Raw genomic sequence first — 19,643 nt, forward strand, 5'->3', positions numbered from 1 at the left:
GCCTGTATTCATCATGTTGTATAGTAGTCAGGGCCTGTATTCATGTTGTATAGTAGTCAGGGCCTGTATTCATGTTGTATAGTAGTCAGGGCCTGTATTCATCATGTTGTATAGTAGTCAGGGCCTGTATTCATCATGTTGTATAGTCAGGGCCTGTATTCAGGGCCTGTATTCATCATGTTGTATAGTAGTCAGGGCCTGTATTCATCATGTTGTAGGGCCTGTCAGTCAGGGCCTGTATTCATGTTGTATAGTAGTCAGGGCCTGTATTTCATGTTGTATAGTAGTCAGGGCCTGTATTCATGTTGTATAGTAGTCAGGGCCTGTATTCATCATGTTGTATAGTAGTCAGGGCCTGTATCATGTTGTATAGTAGTCAGGGCCTGTATTCATGTTGTATAGTAGTCAGGGCCTGTATTCATGTTGTATAGTAGTCAGGGCCTGTATTCATGTTGTATAGTAGTCAGGGCCTGTATTCATCATGTTGTATAGTAGTCAGGGCCTGTATTTCATGTTGTATAGTAGTCAGGGCCTGTAGTAGTCAGGGCCTGTATTCATGTTGTATAGTAGTCAGGGCCTGTATTCATGTTGTATAGTAGTCAGGGCCTGTATTCATGTTGTATAGTAGTCAGGGCCTGTATTCATGTTGTATAGTAGTCAGGGGGCCTGTATTCATGTTGTATAGTAGTCAGGGCCTGTATTCATGTTGTATAGTAGTCAGGGCCTGTATTCATGTTGTATAGTAGTCAGGGCCTGTATTCATGTTGTATAGTAGTCAGGGCCTGTATTCATGTTGTATAGTAGTTGTATATCATGTTGTATAGTCAGGGCCTGTATTCATGTTGTATAGTAGTCAGGGCCTGTATTCATGTTGTATAGTAGTCAGGGCCTGTATTCATCATGTTGTATAGTAGTCAGGGCCTGTATTCATGTTGTATAGTAGTCAGGGCCTGTATCATGTTGTATAGTAGTCAGGGCCTGTATTCATGTTGTATAGTAGTCAGGGCCTGTATTCATGTTGTATAGTAGTCAGGGCCTGTATTCATCATGTTGTATAGTAGTCAGGGCCTGTATTCATGTTGTATAGTAGTCAGGGCCTGTATTCATGTTGTATAGTAGTCAGGGCCTGTATTCATCATGTTGTATAGTAGTCAGGGCCTGTATTCATCATGTTGTATAGTAGTCAGGGCCTGTATTCATCATGTTGTATAGTAGTCAGGGCCTGTATTCATCATGTTGTATAGTAGTCAGGGCCTGTATTCATCATGTTGTATAGTAGTCAGGGCCTGTATTCATCATGTTGTATAGTAGTCAGGGCCTGTATTCATGTTGTATAGTAGTCATGTTGTATAGTAGTCAGGGCCTGTATTCATCATGTTGTATAGTAGTCAGGGCCTGTATTCATCATGTTGTATAGTAGTCAGGGCCTGTATTCATCATGTTGTATAGTAGTCAGGGCCTGTATTTCATGTTGTATAGTAGTCAGGGCCTGTATTCATGTTGTATAGTAGTCAGGGCCTGTATTCATGTTGTATAGTAGTCAGGGCCTGTATTCATGTTGTATAGTAGTCAGGGCCTGTATTCATGTTGTATAGTAGTCAGGGCCTGTATTCATGTTGTATAGTAGTCAGGGCCTGTATTCATGTTGTATAGTAGTCAGGGCCTGTATTCATGTTGTATAGTAGTCAGGGCCTGTATTCATGTTGTATAGTAGTCAGGGCCTGTATTCATGTTGTATAGTAGTCAGGGCCTGTATTCATGTTGTATAGTAGTCAGGGCCTGTATTCATCATGTTGTATAGTAGTCAGGGCCTGTATTCATCATGTTGTATAGTAGTCAGGGCCTGCCATGTTGTATTCAGTCATGTTGTATAGTAGTCAGGGCCTGTATTCATCATGTTGTATAGTAGTAGTCAGGGCCTGTATTCATGTTGTATAGTAGTCAGGGCCTGTATTCATGTTGTATAGTAGTCAGGGCCTGTATTCATGTTGTATAGTAGTCAGGGCCTGTATTCATGTTGTATAGTAGTCAGGGCCTGTATTCATGTTGTATAGTAGTCAGGGCCTGTATTCATGTTGTATAGTAGTCAGGGGCCTGTATTAGTCAGGGCCTGTATTCATGTTGTATAGTAGTCAGGGCCTGTATTCATGTTGTATAGTAGTCAGGGGCATGTTGTATAGTAGTCAGGGCCTGTATTCATGTTGTATAGTAGTCAGGGCCTGTATTCATGTTGTATAGTAGTCAGGGCCTGTATTCATGTTGTATAGTAGTCAGGGCCTGTATTCATGTTGTATAGTAGTCAGGGCCTGTATTCATGTTGTATAGTAGTCAGGGCCTGTATTCATGTTGTATAGTAGTCAGGGCCTGTATTCATGTTGTATAGTAGTCAGGGCCTGTATTCATGTTGTATAGTAGTCAGGGCCTGTATTCATGTTGTATAGTAGTCAGGGCCTGTATTCATCATGTTGTATAGTAGTCAGGGCCTGTATTCATGTTGTATAGTAGTCAGGGCCTGTATTCATCATGTTGTATAGTAGTCAGGGCCTGTATTCATCATGTTGTATAGTAGTCAGGGCCTGTATTCATCATTCAGTCAGGGCCTGTTGTATAGTAGTCAGGGCCTGTATTCATCATGTTGTATAGTAGTCAGGGCCTGTATTCATGTTGTATAGTAGTCAGGGCCTGTATTCATGTTGTATAGTAGTCAGGGCCTGTATTCATGTTGTATAGTAGTCAGGGCCTGTATTCATCATGTTGTATAGTAGTCAGGGCCTGTATTCATCATGTCATGTATAGTAGTCAGGGCCTGTATTCATGTTGTATAGTAGTCAGGGCCTGTATTCATGTTGTATAGTAGTCAGGGCCTGTATTTCATGTTGTATAGTAGTCAGGGCCTGTATTCATGTTGTATAGTAGTCAGGGCCCTGTAGTAGTTCATGTTGTATAGTAGTCAGGGCCTGTATTCATGTTGTATAGTAGTCAGGGCCTGTATTCATCATGTTGTATAGTAGTCAGGGCCTGTATTCATCATGTTGTATAGTAGTCAGGGCCTGTATTCATCATGTTGTATAGTAGTCAGGGCCTGTATTCATGTTGTATAGTAGTCAGGGCCTGTATTCATGTTGTATAGTAGTCAGGGCCTGTATTCATGTTGTATAGTAGTCAGGGCCTGTATTCATCATGTTGTATAGTAGTCAGGGCCTGTATTCATGTTGTATAGTAGTCAGGGCCTGTATTCATGTTGTATAGTAGTCAGGGCCTGTATTCATCATGTTGTATAGTAGTCAGGGCCTGTATTCATCATGTTGTATAGTAGTCAGGGCCTGTATTCATCATGTTGTATAGTAGTCAGGGCCTGTATTCATCATGTTGTATAGTAGTCAGGGCCTGTATTCATGTTGTATAGTAGTCAGGGCCTGTATTCATGTTGTATAGTAGTCAGGGCCTGTATTCATGTTGTATAGTAGTCAGGGGCCATGTTGTATAGTAGTCAGGGCCTGTATTCATGTTGTATAGTAGTCAGGGCCTGTATTCATGTTGTATAGTAGTCAGGGCCTGTATTAGTAGTCAGGGCCATCATGTTGTATAGTAGTCAGGGCCTGTATTCATGTTGTATAGTAGTCAGGGCCTGTATTCATGTTGTATAGTAGTCAGGGCCTGTATTCATGTTGTATAGTAGTCAGGGCCTGTATTCATGTTGTATAGTAGTCAGGGCCTGTATTCATGTTGTATAGTAGTCAGGGCCTGTATTCATGTTGTATAGTAGTCAGGGCCTGTATTCATGTTGTATAGTAGTCAGGGCCTGTATTCATGTTGTATAGTAGTCAGGGCCTGTATTTCATGTTGTATAGTAGTCAGGGCCTGTATTCATGTTGTATAGTAGTCAGGGCCTGTATTCATGTTGTATAGTAGTCAGGGCCTGTATTCATCATGTTGTATAGTAGTCAGGGCCTGTATTCATCATGTTGTATAGTAGTCAGGGCCTGTATTCATCATGTTGTATAGTAGTCAGGGCCTGTATTCATCATGTTGTATAGTAGTCAGGGCCTGTATTCATCATGTTGTATAGTAGTCAGGGCCTGTATTTCATGTTGTATAGTAGTCAGGGCCTGTATTCATGTTGTATAGTAGTCAGGGCCTGTATTCATCATGTTGTATAGTAGTCAGGGCCTGTATTCATCATGTTGTATAGTAGTCATGTTGTATAGTAGTCAGGGCCTGTATTCATGTTGTATAGTAGTCAGGGCCTGTATAGTAGTCAGGGCCTGTATTCATGTTGTATAGTAGTCAGGGCCTGTATTCATGTTGTATAGTAGTCAGGGCCTGTATTCATGTTGTATAGTAGTCAGGGCCTGTATTCATGTTGTATAGTAGTCAGGGCCTGTATTCATGTTGTATAGTAGTCAGGGCCTGTATTCATGTTGTATAGTAGTCAGGGCCTGTATTCATGTTGTATAGTAGTCAGGGCCTGTATTCAGGTTGTATAGTAGTCAGGGCCTGTATTCATGTTGTATAGTAGTCAGGGCCTGTAGTCATGTTGTATAGTAGTCAGGGCCTGTATTCATCATGTTGTATAGTAGTCAGGGCCTGTATTCATGTTGTATAGTAGTCAGGGCCTGTATTCATCATGTTGTATAGTAGTCAGGGCCTGTATTCATGTTGTATAGTAGTCAGGGCCTGTATTCATCATGTTGTATAGTAGTCAGGGCCTGTATTCATGTTGTCATGTTGTGTTGTATAGTAGTCAGGGCCTGTATTCATCATGTTGTATAGTAGTCAGGGCCTGTATTCATCATGTTGTATAGTAGTCAGGGCCTGTATTCATCATGTTGTATAGTAGTCAGGGCCTGTATTCATCATGTTGTATAGTAGTCAGGGCCTGTATTCATCATGTTAGTATAGTAGTCAGGGCCTGTATTCATGTTGTATAGTAGTCAGGGCCTGTATTCATCATGTTGTATAGTAGTCAGGGCCTGTATTCAGGGCCTGTATCATGTTGTATAGTAGTCAGGGCCTGTATTCATGTTGTATAGTAGTCAGGGCCTGTATTCATGTTGTATAGTAGTCAGGGCCTGTATTCATGTTGTATAGTAGTCAGGGCCTGTCATGTTGTATAGTAGTCAGGGCCTGTATTCATGTTGTATAGTAGTCAGGGCCTGTATTCATGTTGTATAGTAGTCAGGGCCTGTATTCATCATGTTGTATAGTAGTCAGGGCCTGTATTCATCATGTTGTATAGTAGTCAGGGCCTGTATTCATCATGTTGTATAGTAGTCAGGGCCTGTATTCATCATGTTGTATAGTAGTCAGGGCCTGTATTCATCATGTTGTATAGTAGTCAGGGCCTGTATTCATCATGTTGTATAGTAGTCAGGGCCTGTATTCATGTTGTATAGTAGTCAGGGCCTGTATTCATCATGTTGTATAGTAGTCAGGGCCTGTATTCATCATGTTGTATAGTAGTCAGGGCCTGTATTCATGTTGTATAGTAGTCAGGGCCTGTATTCATGTTGTATAGTAGTCAGGGCCTGTATTCATGTTGTATAGTAGTCAGGGCCTGTATTCATGTTGTATAGTAGTCAGGGCCTGTATTCATGTTGTATAGTAGTCAGGGCCTGTATTCATGTTGTATAGTAGTCAGGGCCTGTATTCATGTTGTATAGTAGTCAGGGCCTGTATTCATCATGTTGTATAGTAGTCAGGGCCTGTAGGGCCTGTATTCATGTTGTATAGTAGTCAGGGCCTGTATTCATGTTGTATAGTAGTCAGGGCCTGTATTCATGTTGTATAGTAGTCAGGGCCTGTATTCATGTTGTATAGTAGTCAGGGCCTGTATTCATGTTGTATAGTAGTCAGGGCCTGTATTCATCATGTTGTATAGCCTGTATTCATCATGTTGTATAGTAGTCAGGGCCTGTATTCATCATGTTGTATAGTAGTCAGGGCCTGTATTCATGTTGTATAGTAGTCAGGGCCTGTATTCATGTTGTATAGTAGTCAGGGCCTGTATTCATCATGTTGTATAGTAGTCAGGGCCTGTATTCATGTTGTATAGTAGTCAGGGCCTGTATTCATGTTGTATAGTAGTCAGGGCCTGTATTCATCATGTTGTATAGTAGTCAGGGCCTGTATTCATGTTGTATAGTAGTCAGGGCCTGTATTCATGTTGTATAGTAGTCAGGGCCTGTATTCATGTTGTATAGTAGTCAGGGCCTGTATTCATGTTGTATAGTAGTCAGGGCCTGTATTCATGTTGTATAGTAGTCAGGGCCTGTATTCATCATGTTGTATAGTAGTCAGGGCCTGTATTCATCATGTTGTATAGTAGTCAGGGCCTGTATTCATGTTGTATAGTAGTCAGGGCCTGTATTCATGTTGTATAGTAGTCAGGGCCTGTATTCATGTTGTATAGTAGTCAGGGCCTGTATTCATGTTGTATAGTAGTCAGGGCCTGTATTCATGTTGTATAGTAGTCAGGGCCTGTATAGTAGTATTCATGTTGTATAGTAGTCAGGGCCTGTATTCATGTTGTATAGTAGTCAGGGCCTGTATGTTGTATAGTAGTCATGTTGTATAGTAGTCAGGGCCTGTATTCATGTTGTATAGTAGTCAGGGCCTGTATTCATGTTGTATAGTAGTCAGGGCCTGTATTCATGTTGTATAGTAGTCAGGGCCTGTATTCATGTTGTATAGTAGTCAGGGCCTGTATTCATCATGTTGTATAGTAGTCAGGGCCTGTATTCATCATGTTGTATAGTAGTCAGGGCCTGTATTCATCATGTTGTATAGTAGTCAGGGCCTGTATTCATCATGTTGTATAGTAGTCAGGGCCTGTATTCATCATGTTGTATAGTAGTCAGGGCCTGTATTCATGTTGTATAGTAGTCAGGGCCTGTATTCATCATGTTGTATAGTAGTCAGGGCCTGTATTCATCATGTTGTATAGTAGTCAGGGCCTGTATTCATCATGTTGTATAGTATTCATCATGTTGTATAGTAGTCAGGGCCTGTATTCATGTTGTATAGTAGTCAGGGCCTGTATTCAGGTTGTATAGTAGTCAGGGCCTGTATTCATGTTGTATAGTAGTCAGGGCCTGTATTCATGTTGTATAGTAGTCAGGGCCTGTATTCAGGTTGTATAGTAGTCAGGGCCTGTATTCATGTTGTATAGTAGTCAGGGCCTGTATTCATGTTGTATAGTAGTCAGGGCCTGTATTCAGGTTGTGTAGTAGTCAGGGCCTGTATTCATGTTGTATAGTAGTCAGGGCCTGTATTCATGTTGTATAGTAGTCAGGGCCTGTATTCATGTTGTATAGTAGTCAGGGCCTGTATTCATCATGTTGTATAGTAGTCAGGGCCTGTATTCATCATGTTGTATAGTAGTCAGGGCCTGTATTCATCATGTTGTATAGTAGTCAGGGCCTGTATTCATCATGTTGTATAGTAGTCAGGGCCTGTATTCATCATGTTGTATAGTAGTCAGGGCCTGTATTCATCATGTTGTATAGTAGTCAGGGCCTGTATTCATCATGTTGTATAGTAGTCAGGGCCTGTATTCATCATGTTGTATAGTAGTCAGGGCCTGTATTCATCATGTTGTATAGTAGTCAGGGCCTGTATTCATGTTGTTGTATAGTAGTCAGGGCCTGTATTCATCATGTTGTATAGTAGTCAGGGCCTGTATTCATCATGTTGTATAGTAGTCAGGGCCTGTATTCATGTTGTATAGTAGTCAGGGCCTGTATTCATGTTGTATAGTAGTCAGGGCCTGTATTCATGTTGTATAGTAGTCAGGGCCTGTATTCATGTTGTATAGTAGTCAGGGCCTGTATTCTTCATGTTGTATAGTAGTCAGGCCTGTATTCATCATGTTGTATAGTAGTCAGGGCCTGTATTCATCATGTTGTATAGTAGTCAGGGCCTGTATTCATCATGTTGTATAGTAGTCAGGGCCTGTATTCATCATGTTGTATAGTAGTCAGGGCCTGTATTCATCATGTTGTATAGTAGTCAGGGGGCCTGTATTCATCATGTTGTATAGTAGTCAGGGCCTGTATTCATCATGTTGTATAGTAGTCAGGGCCTGTATTCATCATGTTGTATAGTAGTCAGGGCCTGTATTCATCATGTTGTATAGTAGTCATGGCCTGTATTCATCATGTTGTATAGTAGTCAGGGCCTGTATTCATCATGTTGTATAGTAGTCAGGGCCTGTATTCATCATGTTGTATAGTAGTCAGGGCCTGTATTCATCATGTTGTATAGTAGTCAGGGCCATGTTGTAGTAGTCAGGGCCTGTATTCATGTTGTGTAGTCAGGGCCTGTCAGGGCCTGTATAGTAGTCAGGGCCTGTATTCATGTTGTATAGTAGTCAGGGCCTGTATTCATGTTGTATCGTAGTCAGGGCCTGTATTCATGTTGTATAGTAGTCAGGGCCTGTATTCATGTTGTATAGTAGTCAGGGCCTGTATTCATGTTGTATAGTAGTCAGGGCCTGTATTCATGTTGTATAGTAGTCAGGGCCTGTATTCATCATGTTGTATAGTAGTCAGGGCCTGTATTCATGTTGTATAGTAGTCAGGGCCTGTATTCATGTTGTATAGTAGTCAGGGCCTGTATTCATGTTGTATAGTAGTCAGGGCCTGTATTCATCATGTTGTATAGTAGTCAGGGCCTGTATTCATCATGTTGTATAGTAGTCAGGGCCTGTATTCATCATGTTGTATTAGTCAGGGCCTGTATTCATCATGTTAGTAGTCAGGGCCTGTATTCATGTTGTATAGTAGTCAGGGCCTGTATTCATCATGTTGTATAGTAGTCAGGGCCTGTATTCATCATGTTGTATAGTAGTCAGGGCCTGTATTCATGTTGTATAGTAGTCAGGGCCTGTATTCATGTTGTATAGTAGTCAGGGCCTGTATTCATGTTGTATAGTAGTCAGGGCCTGTATTCATGTTGTATAGTAGGCCTGTATTCATGTTGTATAGTAGTCAGGGCCTGTATTCATGTTGTATAGTAGTCAGGGCCTGTATTCATGTTGTATAGTAGTCAGGGCCTGTATTTCATGTTGTATAGTAGTCAGGGCCTGTATTCATGTTGTATAGTAGTCAGGGCCTGTATTCATGTTGTATAGTAGTCAGGGCCTGTATTCATGTTGTATAGTAGTCAGGGCCTGTATTCATGTTGTATAGTAGTCAGGGCCTGTATTCATCATGTTGTATAGTAGTCAGGGCCTGTATTCAGGTTGTATAGTAGTCAGGGCCTGTATTCATGTTGTATAGTAGTCAGGGCCTGTATTCATCATGTTGTATAGTAGTCAGGGCCTGTATTCATCATGTTGTATAGTAGTCAGGGCCTGTATTCATCATGTTGTATAGTAGTCAGGGCCTGTATTCATCATGTTGTATAGTAGTCAGGGCCTGTATTCATCATGTTGTATAGTAGTCAGGGCCTGTATTCATGTTGTATAGTAGTCAGGGCCTGTATTCATCATGTTGTATAGTAGTCAGGGCCTGTATTCATCATGTTGTATAGTAGTCAGGGCCTGTATTCATCATGTTGTATAGTAGTCAGGGCCTGTATTCATGTTGTATAGTAGTCAGGGCCTGTATTCATGTTGTATAGTAGTCAGGGCCTGTATTCATGTTGTATAGTAGTCAGGGCCTGTATTCATGTTGTATAGTAGTCAGGGCCTGTATTCATGTTGTATAGTAGTCAGGGCCTGTATTCATGTTGTATAGTAGTCAGGGCCTGTATTCATGTTGTATAGTAGTCAGGGCCTGTATTCATGTTGTATAGTAGTCAGGGCCTGTATTCATCATGTTGTATAGTAGTCAGGGCCTGTATTCATCATGTTGTATAGTAGTCAGGGCCTGTATTCATCATGTTGTATAGTAGTCAGGGCCTGTATTCATGTTGTAGTAGTCAGGGCCTGTATTCATGTTGTATAGTAGTCAGGGCCTGTATTCATGTTGTATAGTAGTCAGGGCCTGTATTCATGTTGTATAGTAGTCAGGGCCTGTATTCATGTTGTATAGTAGTCAGGGCCTGTATTCATGTTGTATAGTAGTCAGGGCCTGTATTCATGTTGTATAGTAGTCAGGGCCTGTATTCATCATGTTGTATAGTAGTCAGGGCCTGTATTCATGTTGTATAGTAGTCAGGGCCTGTATTCATGTTGTATAGTAGTCAGGGCCTGTATTCATGTTGTATAGTAGTCAGGGCCTGTATTCATGTTGTATAGTAGTCAGGGCCTGTATTCATGTTGTATAGTAGTCAGGGCCTGTATTCATCATGTTGTATAGTAGTCAGGGCCTGTATTCATGTTGTATAGTAGTCAGGGCCTGTATTCATGTTGTATAGTAGTCAGGGCCTGTATTCATCATGTTGTATAGTAGTCAGGGCCTGTATTCATTCATGTTGTATAGTAGTCAGGGCCTGTATTCAGGTTGTATAGTAGTCAGGGCCTGTAGTCATGTTGTATAGTAGTCAGGGCCTGTATTCATGTTGTATAGTAGTCAGGGCCTGTGTTCAGGTTGTATAGTAGTCAGGGCCTGTATTCATGTTGTATAGTAGTCAGGGCCTGTATTCATCATGTTGTATAGTAGTCAGGGCCTGTCATTCATGTTGTATAGTAGTCAGGGCCTGTATTCAGGTTGTATAGTAGTCAGGGCCTGTATTCATCATGTTGTATAGTAGTCAGGGCCTGTATTCATGTTGTATAGTAGTCAGGGCCTGTATTCAGGTTGTATAGTAGTCAGGGCCTGTATTCATGTTGTATAGTAGTCAGGGCCTGTATTCATGTTGTATAGTAGTCAGGGCCTGTATTCATCATGTTGTATAGTAGTCAGGGCCTGTATTCATCATGTTGTATAGTAGTCAGGGCCTGTATTCATCATGTTGTATAGTAGTCAGGGCCTGTATTCATGTTGTATAGTAGTCAGTATTCATAAGGTTGTGTCTGTAAATTATTGTTGGATAAATTACTTGTGTCGTGCACAAAGTAGATGACCTAACCGACTTGCCAAAACTATAGTTTGTTAACAAGAAATTTGTGGAGTTGTTGAAAAACGAGTTTTAATGACTCCAACCTAAGTGTGTGTAAACTTCCGACTTCAACCGTATATGTGTTGACTGAATATAAGCAAGTGATATTTGCTAAATAGTCAATTTAGGTTTCTCAGAAATAAATAATTATAATTATTGGCGGAGAATCACGTCATTGGAAAAAATATATATTTGTAGATATTCTGTCAGCCTACCATAGGCGAAATGAGTATTGGGTACACTACAATTAGGGTGTGGAAATGTTATGCCCCTTAGATCTGAATTTCCAATCCTCCAATCCTCTTATGCCGTAGCCTACTCCCGACCATCACGTTGTACAGCGACATATGTTCCACGCCATCCTAACGGAAACCCGGAGGGTTTCGTTCTCTGTTTTTCACGGAATAAAACACCATAATATGAATCAAATTTCTTGAAATCAATCCCCTGTGCTATGTTATTACAAAAAAAGGTTTTGAATTCTCTAGTAATGCCAATATGGGAGACGATCAAATGCTTCTCAAAGATGCCTTCTGGTGGTCAAACTAGCACTAACTTGCATTAATGTCATTGTGGGCTGTTGTGTGTAGATTGAGGGAATAAGGCTGTAAGGTAACGAGCTGTGGAAAAGGAAGGGGTCTGAATACCTCTGTGTTGTTTCCTCTCTCCTAGGACCCCCACGCAGAGGAGTTTGAAGACAAGGAGTGGACGTTTGTCATTGAAAATGTGAGTACACATTACCTCTCCCATCACTTATGCTGGACTGGGCTATATGGACTGGGCTATATGGACTGGGCTATATGGACTGGGCTATATGGGCTGGGCTATATGGGCTGGACAGGGCTATATGGGCTGGGCTATATGGGCTGGGCTATATGGGCTGGGCTATATGGGCTGGGCTATATGGGCTGGACAGGGCTATATGGGCTGGACAGGTCCTTCTGGCTCAGTTGGTAGGGCATGGCGCTTATGGACTGGCCAGGGTAGTGGGCTGGACAGGGTTATATGGGACCACAGGGCTATATGGGCTGGAATGTATGCACACATGACTGGGCTAAGTATATGGATAAAAGTGGTCTGCTAAATGGCATATATTATTATTATTATTATATTATATTATTATTATACCTGGGCTGGGCTATATGGGCTGGACAGGGCTATATGGGCTGGGTTTATGGGCTGGGCTATATGGGCTGAGCTTGGCGCTGGACACTCATACCTTCACTGTGTGTTATGGGCTGGGCTGGACAGGGTTATATGGGCTGGACAGGGTTATATGGGCTGGACAGGGCTATATGGGCTGGACAGGGTTATATGGGCTGGACTGGACAGGGCTATATGGGCTGGGCTGGTCTGGCATTTATATGTTCACATGCTGCCATCTAGTGGTCAGACTGATATTCATTCACAGTCCTTCAGTAAAACACTCAGTGCATCTCCATTGACGGGGAATGAAGGGGTGTTCGGAACATCATGTGAGAGTGTTTGGCGTAGGACACTCATACCTTCACTGTGTGTTTGGCGTAGGACACTCATACCTTCACTGTGTGTTTGGTGTAGGACACTCATACCTTCACTGTGTGTTTGGCGTAGGACACTCATACCTTCACTGTGTGTTTGGCGCAGGACACTCATACCTTCACTGTGTGTTTGGCGCAGGACACTCATACCTTCACTGTGTGTTTGGCGTAGGACACTCATACCTTCACTGTGTGTTTGGCGTAGGACACTCATACCTTCACTGTGTGTTTGGCGTAGGACACTCATACCTTCACTGTGTGTTTGGCGTAGGACACTCATACCTTCACTGTGTGTTTGGCGTAGGACACTCATACTTTCACTGTGTGTGTGTTCAAAGAATGAGTCCACCTGGGGAGTTCAGTCTCAGGTTGGGAATAGCTTTCTTCTAGTGCTGAGTCAAAGGTCCTGTTCTGACTTTCACCAGTCTGACCGTTACTGTGTAGAACCCCTGGCACGGCACCATTATATTGTGTGTTTTGGAGGGAGGGGTGTACAGTGGATTTTTTTTTTTAAAGACACAGGGGAGCCTTTTCTAGAATAACTGCCTGAGCTGCAAAATAGAAAGTCAATATGATTTAGACTAGGTCTATTCCACTGTCTAAATAGGTCTATTCCACTGTCTAAATAGGTCTATTCCACTGTCTAAATAGGTCTATTCCACTGTCTAAATAGGTCTATTCCTCTGTCTAAATAGGTCTATTCCACTGTCTAAATAGGTCTATTCCACTGTCTAAATAGGTCTATTCCACTGTCTAAATAGGTCTATTCCACTGTCTAAATAGGTCTATTCCACTGTCTAAATAGGTCTATTCCACTGTCTAAATAGGTCTATTCCACTGTCTAAATAGGTCTATTCCACTATCTAAATAGATCTATTCTGCTATCTAAATAGGTCTATTCTGCTATCTAAATAGGTCTATTCTCCTATATAAAAGGTATATTCTGCTATCTAAATAGAATAGGTCTATTCCGCTATCTAGAAAGGTCTATTAGAATAGGTCTATTCTATCTAAATAGAATAGGTCTAAATAGAATAGGTCTATTCCGCTATCTAAATAGATTAGGTCTAGGTTCTATCTATCTAAATAGAATAGGTCTATTCTGCTATCTAAATAGAATAGGTCTATCCCACTTTCTAAATAGGTCTATTCTGCTATCTAAATAGGTCTATTCTGCTATCTAAATAGGTCTATTCTGCTATCTAAATAGGTCTATTCTGCTATCTAAATAGGTCTATTCTGCTATCTAAATAGGTCTATTCTGCTATCTAAATAGATCTATTCTGCTATCTAAATAGATCTATTCTGCTATCTAAATAGGTCTATTCTGCTATCTAAATAGGTCTATTCTCCTATATAAAAGGTATATTCTGCTATCTAAATAGAATAGGTCTATTCCGCTATCTAAATAGAATAGGTCTATTCCGCTATCTAAATAGAATAGGTCTATTCCGCTATCTAAATAGAATAGGTCTATTCTGCTATCTAAATAGGTCTATTCCGCTGTCTAAATAGGTCTATTCTGCTATCTAAATAGGTCTATTCTGCTATCTAAATAGGTCTATTCTGCTATCTAAATAGGTATATTCTGCTATCTAAATAGGTATATTCTCCTATATAAATAGGTCTATTCCGCTATCTAAATAGAACAGGTCTATTCCGCTATCTAAATATAATAGGTCTATTCTGCTATCTAAATAGGTCTATTCTGCTATCTAAATAGGTCTATTCTGCTATCTAAATAGGTCTATTCTGCTATCTAAATAGGTCTATTCTGCTATCTAAATAGGTCTATTCTGCTATCTAAATAGGTCTATTCTGCTATCTAAATAGGTCTATTCTGCTATCTAAATAGGTATATTCTCCTATATAAATAGGTCTATTCCGCTATCTAAATAGGTCTATTCCACTATCTAAATAGGTCTATACCGCTATCTAAATAAGTCTATTCCGCTATCTAAATAGGCCTATTCCGCTATCTAAATAGGTATATTCCGCTGTCTAAATAGGTCTATTCCACTATCTAAATAGGCCTATTCCGCTATCTAAATAAGCCGATTCCACTATCTAAATAGGCCTATTCCGCTATCTAAATAGGCCTATTCCGCTATCTAAATAGGCCTATTCCGCTATCTAAATAGGCCTATTCCGCTATCTAAATAGGCCTATTCTGCTATCTAAATAGGCCTATTCCGCTGTCTAAATAGGCCTATTCCGCTATCTAAATGGGCCTATTCCGCTATCTAAATGGGCCTATTCCGCTATCTAAATGGGCCTATTCCGCTATCTAAATAGGCCTATTCCGCTATCTAAATAGGCCTATTCCGCTATCTAAATAGGCCTATTCCGCTATCTAAATGGGCCTATTCCGCTATCTAAATAGGCCTATTCCGCTATCTAAATAGGCCTATTCCGCTATCTAAATAGGCCTATTCCGCTATCTAAATGGGCCTATTCCGCTATCTAAATAGGCCTATTCCGCTATCTAAATAGGCCTATTCCGCTATCTAAATAGGCCTATTCCGCTATCTAAATAGGCCTATTCCGCTATCTAAATAGGCCTATTCCGCTGTCTAAATAGGCCTATTCCGCTATCTAAATAGGCCTATTCCGCTATCTAAATAGGCCTATTCCGCTGTCTAAATGGGCCTATTCCGCTATCTAAATGGGCCTATTCCGCTGTCTAAATGGGCCATGCTGTTGTGTGTTATGTAACATATAATTGTCTACTGTAGTGATCCTGTAACATAATGAATCCGACAGTGTTTGGGGGACTGTAGGCCTTTACATTCGGTCTTTTGACTGTTGTCTTAGTGAATCCCTCTCTGTCTGTCGGTAGGTAAAAGACCTTTGGAGAATTCAGATTCAATCAACACACTGATTTCAATCAACACACTGATTTCAATCAACACACTGATTTCAATCAACACACTAGTTTCAATCAACATACTGATTTCAATCAACACAATGAGGCTGTTCTATTCGCTTTGATTTAGTTCCTATTGCAACTCAAACACATGACTGATTGGATGACATACTGACTGACTGACTGACTGACTGAATGGAAGACATACTGACTGACTGAATGGATGACTGACTGACTGACTGACTGAACTGACTGAATGGATGACATACTGACTGACTGAATGGATGACATACTGACTGACTGAATGGATGACATACTGACTGACTGAATGGATGACATACTGACTGACTGAACTAACTGAATGGAAGGCATACTGACTGACTGACTGAATGGATGACATACTGACTGACTGACTGAATGGATGACATACTGACTGACTGAACTGACTGAATGGATGACATACTGACTGACTGAACTACCTGAATTAAAGACATAATGACTGACTGACTGACTGAATGGATGACATACTGACTGACTGACTGAATGGAAGACATACTGACTGACTGAATGGATACTGACTGACTGACTGAATGGAAGACATACTGACTGACTGAATGGATGACTGACTGACTGACTGACTGACTGAACTAACTGAATGGATGACATACTGACTGACTGAATGGATGACATACTGACTGACTGAACTGACTGACTGAACTAACTGAATGGATGACATACTGACTGACTGAATGGATGACATACTGACTGACTGAACTAACTGAATGGAAGGCATACTGACTGACTGACTGAATGGATGACATACTGACTGACTGACTGAATGGATGACATACTGACTGACTGAACTGACTGAATGGATGACATACTGACTGACTGAACTACCTGAATTAAAGACATACTGACTGACTGACTGAATGGATGACATACTGACTGACTGAATGGATGACATACTGACTGACTGAATTGAAGACATACTGACTGACTGACTGAATGGATGACATACTGACTGACTGAATGGATGACATACTGACTGACTGACTGACTGAACTAACTGAATGGATGACATACTGACTGACTGAATGGATGACATACTGACTGACTGACTGAATGGATGACATACTGACTGACTGAATGGATGACATACTGACTGACTGAATGGATGACATACTGACTGACTGAATGGATGACATACTGACTGACTGAATGGATGACATACTGACTGACTGACTGACTGAATGGATGACATACTGACTGACTGAATGGATGACATACTGACTGACTGACTGAATTGAAGACATACTGACTGACTGACTGAATGGATGACATACTGACTGACTGACTGAATGGATGACATACTGACTGACTGAATGGATGACATACTGACTGACTGAATTGAAGACATACTGACTGACTGACTGAATGGATGACATACTGACTGACTGAATGGATGACATACTGACTGACTGAATGACATACTGACTGACATACTGACTGACTGAATGGATGACATACTGACTGACTGAATGGGAATGAAATGTTCAGATCAGTTGGAATGACAAGTTAAACGCATCGTGCATGCTCTGCATTTGATTTGTCTAGTAGCCAGTAGGCCGACACCAATGTGTTACTATGTGATATCAGACCTCAAGAGACCAATCAGAGCAGAGATCTGGTTCCCTTTACTTCCATTAGACAGTCATTCTGTAGAGGCTGGTGGTGTCCTCAGACACCAGAGGGCAGTACAACACAGGCACTGAAACACTCACACAGCATCGTCTGACCAGGGATCTGTCTGCATCACTGTGTGTGTCACTGTGTGTGTGTGTGTGTGTGTGTGTGTGTGTGTGTGTGTGTGTGTGTGTGTGTGTGTGTGTGTGTGTGTGTGTGTGTGTGTGTGTGTGTGTGTGTGTGTGTGTGTGTGTGTGTGTGTGTGTGTGTGTGTGTGTCACTGTGTGTGTGTGTGTGTGTCACTGTGTGTGTGTGTGTGTGTCACTGTGTGTGTGTGTGTGTCTGTGTGTGTGTGTGTGTGTGTGTCTCTGTGTGTGTGTGTCACTGTGTCTGTGTGTGTGTGTCCTATCTGTGTGTGTGTGTCCTATCTGTGTGTGTGTGTGTCCTATCTGTGTGTGTGTGTGTCCTATCTGTGTGTGTGTGTCCTATCTGCGTGGGGGCTTCTGTCTGTGTAGACCAGGGCAGTCTACTCTAAAATCAGAACCCTCTATCTGGGTTAGTTCATATATATATTTTGCTCAATGAATGAATGCACCCAGGGAGATAGAAGGAGAAAGAGGAGGAGAGGAAAGGTGAGTTTTCCTGACCCCTCATCAGAGAGGAGAGGAGAAAGGGAAGAATAAGCTATTGTCCTCCCCCTCTGAGATGATGAAATTCCAGATTCCTCAGTCTGACCGAGACGTGGTTTAATCTGGAGGCCCTCCACTCTTAATCCCCCTGTCTGTCTGTCCAATTATCATCGCTGCTCCCAGATTGGATTTTGTCATTGAAAATGGCAGTGTCAAACGTCACCTTTCTCTCTATCTGTCACCCACTTTCTCTGCACCTCTCTCTCTCTCTCTCTCTCTCTCTCTCTCTCTCTCTCTCTCTCTCTCTCTCTCTCTCTCTCTCTCTCTCTCTCTCTCTCTGTGTCTCTGTCTCTCTCTCTCTCTGTCTCTGTCTCACTCTTTCTTTCTTTCTTTCTTTCTCTCTCTCTGTCTCTCTCTCTGTCTCTCTCTCTCTCTCTCTCTCTCTCTGTCTCTGTCTCTGTCTCTCTCTCTGTCTCTCTCTCTCTCTCTGTCTCACTTTCTTTCTTTCTTTCTTTCTTTCTTTCTTTCTTTCTTTCTTTCTTTCTTTCTTTCTTTCTTTCTTTCTTTCTTTCTCTCTCTCTCCGTGCTGCTCACATAATCAGGAATAGAGGAAGAAGATGAGACGTGTCAGAGACTGTAAATTACTATTCAGTAGTATCTCTAAATTGCATGCTAGTCGTCCCTTTCACCCAGCTTCAAACGGACCCGTATTATCAAAAGGCAAATTGAGGGGTCAAAAGATTTAAGGGTTATTTTTGACAGCAGGCATTGTGCTGCATGGTTCTATTGTGTGTGTGTGTGTTCTCGATTTAACCGCTAACTGTTTGAGTATTAACCAAAGCAGGTGATGGGATCTCCTTTTCAAAGCCTTGGGGACAGTTCACACACATCCTGAGGAACACAATAAGACCAGAGTCGTTGTCTGTTAACACTCAGTATCTGTAGGTTTTCTAGCCTGTCTTACTGTTAACTTTGACTTGGTCTCTCTCTCTCTCTCTGAAGTGAGCTCCGTTCTCTCTCTCTGAAGTGAGCTCCGGTCTCTCTCTCTCTGAAGTGAGCTCCGGTCTCTCTCTCTCTCTGAAGTGAGCTCCGTTCTCTCTCTCTCTCTCTCTCTCTCTCTGAAGTGAGCTCCGGTCTCTCTCTCTCTGAAGTGAGCTCCGGTCTCTCTCTCTGAAGTGAGCTCCGGTCTCTCTCTCTCTGAAGTGAGCTCCGGTCTCTCTCTCTCTCTGAAGTGAGCTCCGGTCTTTCTCTCTCTCTGAAGTGAGCTCCGTTCTCTCTCTCTGAAGTGAGCTCCGGTCTCTCTCTCTCTGAAGTGAGCTCCGGTCTCTCTCTCTCTGTAGTGAGCTCCAGTCTCTCTCTCTCTAAAGTGAGCTCCGGTCTCTCTCTCTCTCTCTCTCTCTCTCTGAAGTGAGCTCCGGTCTCTCTCTCTCTGAAGTGAGCTCCGGTCTCTCTCTCTCTGAAGTGAGCTCCGGTCTCTCTCTCTGAAGTGAGCTCTGTTCTCTCTCTCTGAAGTGAGCTCTGGTCTCTCTCTCTCTGAAGTGAGCTCTGGTCTCTCTCTCTCTGAAGTTAGCTCCGGTCTCTCTCTCTCTGAAGTGAGCTCCGGTCTCTCTCTCTCTCTGAAGTGAGCTCCGGTCTCTCTCTCTCTCTGAAGTGAGCTCCGGTCTCTCTCTCTCTCTGAAGTGAGCTCCGGTCTCTCTCTCTCTCTGAAGTGAGCTCTGGTCTCTCTCTCTCTCTGAAGTGAGCTCTGGTCTCTCTCTCTCTCTCTGAAGTGAGCTCTGGTCTCTCTCTCTCTGAAGTTAGCTCCAGTCTCTCTCTCTCTGAAGTGAGCTCCGGTCTCTCTCTCTCTCTCTGAAGTGAGCTCTGGTCTCTCTCTCTCTCTGAAGTGAGCTCCGGTCT

At 42.0% G+C, this 19,643-nt stretch overlaps 1 protein-coding gene across 1 annotated transcript in view; it reads left to right on the plus strand.

The window, feature by feature from the left end:
• The window catches only part of ehbp1 (EH domain binding protein 1), a 421,276-nt gene that overhangs the window by 51,355 nt on the left and 350,278 nt on the right, over positions 1-19,643 (plus strand). The window contains 1 exon segment of the mRNA XM_052513761.1: positions 11,719-11,772. Coding sequence (XP_052369721.1) covers positions 11,719-11,772 — 54 coding nt within the window.

Source organism: Oncorhynchus keta, unplaced genomic scaffold (genome assembly GCF_023373465.1).
Source record: "Oncorhynchus keta strain PuntledgeMale-10-30-2019 unplaced genomic scaffold, Oket_V2 Un_scaffold_139_pilon_pilon, whole genome shotgun sequence".
Lineage (NCBI taxonomy): Eukaryota > Metazoa > Chordata > Actinopteri > Salmoniformes > Salmonidae > Oncorhynchus > Oncorhynchus keta.